Source organism: Andrographis paniculata, unplaced genomic scaffold, assembly GCF_009805555.1.
Source record: "Andrographis paniculata isolate CXL003 unplaced genomic scaffold, ASM980555v1 Contig52END, whole genome shotgun sequence".
Lineage (NCBI taxonomy): Eukaryota > Viridiplantae > Streptophyta > Magnoliopsida > Lamiales > Acanthaceae > Andrographis > Andrographis paniculata.
This window is the reverse complement of record NW_026137587.1, coordinates 5,769,671-5,779,369: the sequence shown is the minus strand read 5'-3', so window position 1 is coordinate 5,779,369 and position 9,699 is coordinate 5,769,671. Positions and strand designations below refer to the sequence as shown.

At 27.8% G+C, this 9,699-nt stretch overlaps 1 protein-coding gene across 1 annotated transcript; it reads left to right on the top strand.

Annotated features, from left to right (window-relative positions):
• Positions 1-7,234: 7,234 nt before the first annotated feature.
• Positions 7,235-8,787, top strand: LOC127254001 (gibberellin 2-beta-dioxygenase-like). The gene is made up of 3 exons (XM_051278841.1): positions 7,235-7,735; positions 7,801-8,152; positions 8,236-8,787. The coding sequence occupies exons 1-3, from the start codon at positions 7,242-7,244 to the stop codon at positions 8,494-8,496; spliced, it is 1,107 nt and encodes a 368-aa protein (XP_051134798.1). The 5' UTR covers positions 7,235-7,241; the 3' UTR covers positions 8,497-8,787.
• Positions 8,788-9,699: the final 912 nt, after the last annotated feature.

The following is a 9,699-nucleotide window of genomic DNA, read 5'->3' as shown; positions in this document are numbered from 1 at the left end:
TTTATTAATATTTTCAATTTTAATATAAATTATAATTAATTCTCGCCTAAAATGCAAATATTCAATATTTAGTTATCAAGTTTCTTTTAATTACGTAATTTCACAAATCAAATAACAACTTATTGAAAAACAAGAGTAGAATTGTACTCCCTCTTTCATTCCATATAATTTGTTCGTAATTTTTTTTTTGTTCGTTCTATATAATTTTTCTTTTTTTTTCTTGAAAATATAATTATAAATTTTAATTTTATTTTAAATTTGATAATTTTTTTAATTTTAATTAAACTATTTAATTATTCTAATATTAATTTATAATTATTTTTATTAATATATTTTTTAATAATTTATTAATTACACTCTACCTAAATTCAAGTATCTCTATATTAACACGTCCATATTACATAAGACAGAGGGAGTCCAAGATATAAGGAGAACATACACCAAGGCTATAACGCCAAAAAAATATTTTGGATTGTGTTTGTTTTGCATTTTAAACTCAAAACTAAATTATTCAATTCGAACAATTTTAATAAAAAAAAATTTACAAAATATATATCAAAATACTTTATTTATACAAAAAATCAAATAAAAAAATTCAATTTGAATTCCAAATCAAACTACTATTTGATCTTACACCAAAATTTGTAACTTACTATTCATAATATTTATACAACTTTATATGTAGTATTATTTACTAATATTTTAATTTCTAAAAAAGATATAAATAGGCTATCTTTTACTGTACAAATACTAAAATATATTATTATTATTATTATTATTATTATTATGTTGACTATACGGACTAACAAATGAATATATTGCATCACTTTTTGTCCGCATTTACCTATATGAACATATAAAAGAAAAAACAAAAAAAACTTATCATTAGTTTGTTCGTCTTCAATGCTTCTAAAATATGCAAATTAAAAAAATATGTATAATTATACAGTAAATTAACAGAGTAAAACACGGGTTTCACATCAAATTGATAAGACAACATATCTCCTTTTATTTTTTTCTACAAAATCAATTAACGATTGAACTGTTTTCATGCGCGCCACAAAAATAAAGACTTCAGTATAATATGTCATATTATTGCGCATAGCCCTTAATTATAATGACGTACTTTACACTTGTCTACTTCATATTTTCATTCAATTTAATTTTATACATTCATCTTACTCCAACATTTTTTTTCCACTCCCATAGGCAATTCAATCAAACATTTGAAAATCAATTACGATAGAACTGTTTTCATGCGCGCCACAAAAATTAAGACTTCAGTATAATATGTCATATTATTGCGCATAGTCCTTAATTACAATGACGTACTTTACACTTGTCTACTTCATATTTTCATTCAATTTAGTTTTGTACATTCATTTTACTCCAACATTTTTTTTCCCGCTCCCATTGCAGTCATTGTTGTTCTTCAATTTTCACTTTTAACTGCATATTCATAACTGATAAGATCAGAGCCAAATATTTGACAATAAAATATCGACAAATACCATAAATGATACTAAATTTCATCAACATCAAACAATCTGTTGCCAGTCTCGTAATCTCTCATTCAAGTTAGTGGTCTTCTATTACATGCACTATTTACAGAAGAACTTGCTTCGCTGTCAGCAATATGCTCCTTTGCCAATGATGTTTTAGTATTCATTTCTGATATTTCTTAAACCATATATACTTATATATTTATACCACCAATAGCCTTTGACTAATAAAATCGAATATGATTAAATTTGTTTTCAAATTATACAAGATTAATGAAAATTTGAAATGGAAATAATGTACGTCTATGCAAATAAAAAGTAAACTTGTTTTTTATTTCAAACTTAATTATATTTTTTTTATTATAAAATATCATATCAAAATATTATTTAAATCAAATTTCAAGCTCAAATATAAATAATATTAGAGTCATATCGGGTGCTATTGTAAAATGATGTTACAATTCTGGTCATAACATAACGAAAAATGTCATATTTATCCAAAAATTTAAATTGAAAAGAAAAATAATAATAATAATAATAATAATATATTTTTTAATTATTATTTAGTATTTATTAATCTTAGTCAATAATATAACAGCGTTCCAAGTTAAACTTGTACAAAACCACGGTCCAAAACATTTGGACTATTTTGAAGATTGATTTTGAGTGAATGATTTTATTTATGTGTGTGATATATGTCCAAATTATTAATTTTTTAATTTTGGATATATGTACAAAATTGTGGCCGTTAATTTTAGTACATACGTCGTACATGCAAATTGCCAACTCATGTTTTGTTAACCCAAATTATTATGTCATTCATGAGCTCATGAGTCAAACCATCAAGAGGTTTATCACCTACTATTATTATTACCCCCCCCCCCCCCCCTCCCAAAAGCCTTATCTGCTACACTGTAATAAAAATGTATTAGCGAAAATAATTATTTTATAATATAAATAATTATAAATTAAAATTAAGATAACTAATTAATTTAATTAAAATTAAAAAAAATTAAAAATTTAAAATGAGATTAAAGTGTATAATCATTTCCCAGAAAAAGGAAAGTGACATGATATGTGGGACGAACAGAAATTACAACGTAGACATGGTATCTGGGACGGAGGGAGTACTATATTTTGGGATTATTAAAAATAATTACAATCAATAAGGGCCTTTTTTATTTATTTTTTTTTTCGAATTCTGAGCCAAAAATAAATTGTAGGTCTTGTAAAAATATAATAATATATGTATTTTTAAAATAATATCACCGATATTGATGTCGATTGGATAAAAGATTGAACATAGCGATTTGATGGTGTCGATTCGAAAGAAGAAGATAGAAGGCGAACCAGCGATACTTCACAGTAGTGTTCTAAGGTTCAGAAAGAGAAAAATGATCAAGGAAGGGAGAAAGAGATAAAAGAGAGAGGGTGAGGCGAATTTGATATGAATGGGTGGGTTGGTGCAGTGCAGCAAAGCATAAAGAGATGACGTGTAGGCCACAATTGAATTTTAAAAAGTAAAATGCAGTATAATTAAGAATAAGATATAAAAATGTATATATAATTATGGTTTAAAATTTAATTTTAAACTTAAAATTGAATTGAATAATTACGAAAGAATAAAAATATAAATTAAAATTTAAAATTTAATTTAATATTTTAATATTTAATAATAATATACTAATATTTATAAATGTGAGCCTTTTTTTAATTATGAGCTCTAACCGATTGCTGGTATAGACCCTGCTAAGAACCGGTTGTACAATCAATCGTATTTGACAAAATAAACAATATAGATAAATTTTAATTAAAAATGATATGTATTTATTTATATTTGTATTTAAACCGTAATATATATTTTAATAGGAAGCAATGGTGATGGCAAATACAAATAAATAAAAGAGATAGTGACACTAATTTTTTAGTTATGATTTAAAATTGAGATAGTAATTTAAATTTTGATTTAAATAATATTTTAATATGATATTTGTAAAATAAAATATTTGTTTTTTTATTAGAAATTATGTTAAATGAATACTATGATTTTTTATTTCGAGCAAAAGACAAACACACTATTTTTGTCTATTTTTTTAAATACCAGACAATTCATTTAGTTCGTCTCATTTTTTATACTTTCCAATTGAATTCTATATTTTACTATTTTCTAATATTTTTTCGGTTCACTTCTAACGGTTATACTTACATTTTATATAATTGTATTTAACATTAAAAATATCTTTATATATGTATAATTTTTTATACAAATATCATTATATTAGTATTATAAGACAACTAATAAAATGCATCTGTATTTGATTCAAAACTGTCATTGGCTATTAAAAAAAAAAGTCCTACTTGACATTTTAGTCACATCGACAAATAATTATACTTCAAAATAATATAACCATAATATAATTTATACATTATTTTTTGATTCAAAACTGTCATTGGCTATTAAAAAAAAAAGTCCTACTTGACATTTTAGTCACATCGACAAATAATTATACTTCAAAATAATATAACCATAATATAATTTATACATTATTTTTCTCCTCCATAAAAAAGATCTACATTCAAAAATAAAATCCAACTAAATACTTGCATGGAAAATATATAACTAAAAACTTCTATGGAAAATATATAACTAGAGTTTGATTGCATGGTTTGGGTTTATGTTTAAATTTTTAATTTAGATTTTGACTTATATAATATTTTAATACAATGTTTTATAAATTTTAATATATTTTTATAGAAATTGAATAACTACCGATTGAATTTAAAGTACAAACCAAACATGTTATATATATATATATATATATATTCTTCCGAATAATTTAATTAATATTCTTTCATCTACATGAAAAGTCATTACTAGAAAAAAAATTGATAATTGTAAAAATTTGTCGCAGATTTTCATTCGCGATAATTAAAAGTCACAGAAAGTAATTTCGTAACAAATTTATGTCAAAACTTTGTATTTTGACTGTTCGGTGGGTAATATTTGTAAAAAAATTTACAAATAACTTTTCGTAACTATTTAAAATAACAACTTAAGTAACAAAAATGTCAAAGATATTTCTATTTCGTATATTTTGACTATTTCGTCATAAAAATTGTCACAATTTTTTCGTGACTATTTTAAGTTGCAGCAAAAATAATCGAAATACTTGCAACATTTTAAATTATTAACGATGTTGTCATGATATAATTTCCGTAACTTTTTTAAGTCAAAAGTCACTACATAAGTAACAAAAACAACCATAATTTATTTATTTTTTATTATTATTGTTCGTAACTATTCAAAGTAATAACAAAATAATAAAATCATCTTCAATATCTTTATATTTTTACTTGAATTGTAATTGAATAATTTTTTCTAATTATTCATGATTATTTAAAATCATAACATAAGTACCGAAATATTTGCAAAATTTTCAATTTAATTGTCACTGGTTCGAATCTTGCCAATAACATCCCACTTGCAGATTAAATTAAAAAATAGTGTGATAGTTGTTAGCTTACGAGTTTCAGGTTCGAAGGTAGTCACTATAACAGAATTGTTGCACTTCTGTTAATATAAATTACGGAAGTGTAATTTTATTATTCTGTAACTTATTGTCACGAAAATGTCATAAAAGATTCACGAAATTTTATTGTAACTTCCGTTACTATATTAAATCAGGGATATGTCATAATATTATTATGTAAATATCACCAATTTAAAAAAAGTCATTAACGAAATTTAACGGAAATGGTACAGTATATTTTTTTTTGTAATTTTTTAGTAAAATATCACCAATTTGTATTAAAACTGTAATTTTTTATTTTTACCGCGACTATAGTTAATTTTTTGTCTGTAAATTATATTTTGCCATTTTCAATGGTTCGAACATAAAGTTCTCATATTTTTAAATATGTATATAACCCATATACAAATTATAAATACTTTTATATATATACTGATTTACATCTATATATCCCCACATTAATTTTACAGAGATAAAATAATATTTACATATTAAAACTATCACATATTATCGTAAATTAAATACTTATTAATTAAACTCTTAGATAAAAACAAACATTTATTTTTTAGATAAACGAAAAAGAATAATATTCTCTCTGTTCCAAAATTATAATTTTAATTGAATTTGACACTAAATTTAAAGAATATTGATATTATATTGGTAGTTGATAAAAAGTATAGATAAAAGCCTTTTTACTTTGTGAATGTATTAGTGTAAAAAGTAGTGGCACTTGTGTATAAAAATAAAAAAGTAGAAATAGTGTTATAGTGATATGGTTATTTATATAAAAATAGAACTATTGTTTTGAAATAAACAAAAATAATAAATAAAAATATTGTATTGGGACGGAAGTAGTAATAATTTTGCTAGAAACAATAGGAACTTAATAAAGAAGAATTGGGTTTGAAACAGAAACCAAAAACACTAGTTACTTCCGAGCTTAACAACTTAATGCGCATCAATTATCATGGTTACTCAGTCATTTGGAGTGGTCCACCTGAAAAGCCCAACACTAATAATGGGGGAGCCCAACTAATGCGGACCGTCCACGTCAGCATATGACAACAATGTAACCAATTATTTATAGCTCCGCCGTCCAACGTGCAACAGCCAGCTGAGCTTTCCTAACCCTCTCCGGCATTCGACACGTGTCCCTTCATTTTTTCCCCGATAATTTGTTGCGAAAAGATTGTCCGAATATACTCTCTCAGTCACACCACAATTGATATATATATATTTTTTTCTGATTATAACAATTGATGTATTTCTATTTTGAATTAAAAAAATTATTAAATTAAAATATACAATATAAATAAATTTAATTAACTACTTAACGTATAACATTACGATTTTTTATTTCTAATTTTCTTTTATAAGGAATAACTATTTATATTTATATTTAAAATTATATATTTTTTATAAAATTAATTTATATTACTTATAAATTTTTTTATTTATTTGTATTATGAATTTTTTTTATTATTTATAAAATAATATTTATATTTTATATATTCTTTTACTGTTATATAATTTTTAAATATTTAAATATATATTTTAATTTTTTATTTATATATTAAATTTATTTTAAAAATATAAATATTATTAATTATATAAAAAAATAATATCATAATTCATTATTATTAATTAAATATTTTTATATTTAAATACGGTTTGATTCAATTTTGGTAGGACGAGACGGAGTACAACCCTATGTTCGAGTCGGACAATCCTTTCCAATTAAGGAATGGGATACACGTCAAACTCACTCCAGGTGTGTGTTTGTTAATACAATCCATCTCACTACCTGAAAGAGACTACCTTAACAATTTTTATTTTTATTTAAAAAAAAAAAACTGTAAAGGCAAGGAATCAGGCGATGAGGTTTCTGACAGAAAAACTGATGGCAACCTTGTACGGTGAACAGCACAGCCTCAACTTCGTCCGAGCGTCTCCTGTCCGTCCATCTGGCGGATTGTTCCTTCCCAGAGAATCTCGTCCGTCCATTCATCGACCACCCCGGATTCCCTCAGAGTGGAAATCCAGCAGTGTAAACGCATCTATTCGACCGCACGTAATTTGTAACGGACCTACAAAAACGCGACTTTAATTTTTTCCGTTCCGTTTTTGTAATAGCGTTTTCTTCAGCTGTTTCAAAGCAGACCACCCCGCCCCTGTTACTATAAATAAGTACACCCCCTCTTTAGAATCCATGCATATTCCTACATCGATCCCTTCTCTCTCCCAACAGAAACCTAATTTCCCTCGAAATAAATCAAAATCCCAATTTCCAGCCATGGTGGTTTTATCCCAGCCCATTCTCGACAGTTTATCCAACCAGTTCAAAACATGCAAGCCTGTTGCTTCAGACACCTTAGCAGAAATCCCTGTTATCGACCTCTCAAGCCCTAATTCGAAAACCGACATAGTCGCTGCCTGCAGCGAGCTCGGATTCTTCAAAGTTGTTAATCATGGCGTGTCAATGGAGTCCCTGAACCTTCTGGAATCCGAGGTTGTCAAGTTCTTCGAATTGCCCCAAACCCACAAGGACAGGTCCGGCCCGCCCAACCCCTTCGGGTACGGTAACAAACGGATCGGGTCGAATGGCGATACGGGTTGGGTCGAGTACCTCCTCTTCTGCACCAATCCAGAACTCATCTCACACAGCCCCGCCGCCACTCTCCCAGAAATCCCACAAACTCTCAGGTACAAACATTAATTATTATTATTTTTTAATTTAATTTAATTTAATTATATTATTTAATTATCAGGCGTCTGGTGTACGAATACGTGGGGGTGGTGAGGAGGCTGGTCTGCGAGGTCCTGGAAATGATCGCGGACGAGCTGAGAATCGAGCCGAGGGATGCTCTGAGCCGGCTGATCCGGGACCACACGAGCGACTCGTGTTTCAGGCTGAACCACTACCCGCCATGTACGGACCACCAGGCATTGCTGTCCGGTCGGGACGTCGTCGGGTTCGGCGAGCACACGGACCCACAATTAATGTCGGTGGTCCGGTCCAACACCACCTCAGGCCTCCAAATCTGTCTCAGGGACGGCTCATGGCTCCCTGTTCCATCCGATCCCACCTCCTTCTACCTCAACGTCGGCGATTCCTTACAGGTAGGGTACGCCCGCCGCGTGTCGTCGGAAAATCGATTTCTATGATCATCGAAACTATTAATTAACTAATTAATTTATTACAGGTGATGACGAATGGGAGGTTCAGGAGCGTGAAGCACAGGGTGATGGCGGGGGGTCTGAAATCGAGGGTTTCGATGATATACTTCGGGGGGCCTCCTCTGAGTGAAAAGATCAGACCTTTGACCTCGTTAATGGCGGATGGTGAAGACAGCTTGTACGAGGAGTTTACGTGGTCGGAGTACAAGAAATCGGCTTACAATACGAGGTTGGGCGATGACAGGCTGGCACTGTTCCAGAAATCCAAATCCAATCCATCGTATTAGGTTCGACTGATCAGTTATGTAATGTGTATTAACGAGAATAATAATCTCGGCGCGGCTGCGCTGCTCATCGGAGTAAGACACGTGTCGTATCTGTGTTAAGATAGAATTAAGAATAGTGTGTGCGTTTGTTTCTGTTTTTTGGTTTTATATATATGTAGCCCTATGGTAATACGTTTCTTGATTTTGTGTGATTTGTTTTGAGTGTAATTTGTGTAATACGAGTAAAATACATGCACATGCTATGTGTATGTTTTGTGTAATAATAATAATAATAATAATAATAATAATAGTTTTGTGTATGTCTGATACGATGATGTTTCTGTTAAGATTTGGTAACCAACTGCTGTCACCTTCATTAATGGCAAGTCAAAGGTTTTCACATGTATAGATAAATAAATACATGTACATAAACAATTTATTTCTTCATTCATTGATATACACAGCAACTTCCTTTTCAAAAAAAGAAATCGAAATTTAATATTTAATATAATATTTTTCGAGAATTATCACAAAATTATAATTGATGTGATGCTTTAAAAAAATTAAATAGTTATAAAAAAATTTTAAAATTGTTATGTAAACAGAACATGGGCGGCAAATAAATTTTTTTGTAATAAAAAATTATTATTAATGATGAATAATATTAAAACTCCAAAAAATATTTATATGAATATATATCGTGTTAACTGTTAATTCAACCAGCACATGTATATTTGAGTAGGTAGCTCTAAGAGTGCTGATTTTCAAAAATAAATAAATAAATAAATAAATCCACACAACACTAATAGTACATTGTAAATAGACAAACAGTATGCTATATGAATCTAAAATTATATAAAAATATTAAATAATTTACTTGGAGATTATGCTGAAATTAAGGTTGTGTTTATTCTGTGAAATTATTTGAATGAATAAATTTTTATGTAAATATAAAAAATTGTGTAGATAATATAAAATAATTAATGTGTATAACATAAGTATTATAATTTTGAAAAAAATATGTTTAACTTTTTTTGTTAAAGTAACACACCACCGTGAGTATAATATGTGCTATTTGTTTTTATGTTAACATAATACTCCCTCCGTCCCGAAACTAAATATTTATTTATTTTTTGCACGTAGTTTTAGAAATATTAGTATTATAATGGGATATAGTAGGAATAAAGTAGAAATGACTAAAATAACTTTATTAGTACGTGTGAT

Excerpts from the sequence above, each read along its gene's own strand:
- LOC127254001 (XM_051278841.1), top strand. The coding sequence starts at position 7,242 with ATGCATATTCCTACATCGATCCCTTCTCTCTCCCAACAGAAACCTAAT. Across the intron at positions 7,736-7,800 it reads GAAATCCCACAAACTCTCAG|GCGTCTGGTGTACGAATACG; the intron begins GTACAAACATTA and ends TTTAATTATCAG. Across the intron at positions 8,153-8,235 it reads ACGTCGGCGATTCCTTACAG|GTGATGACGAATGGGAGGTT; the intron begins GTAGGGTACGCC and ends AATTTATTACAG.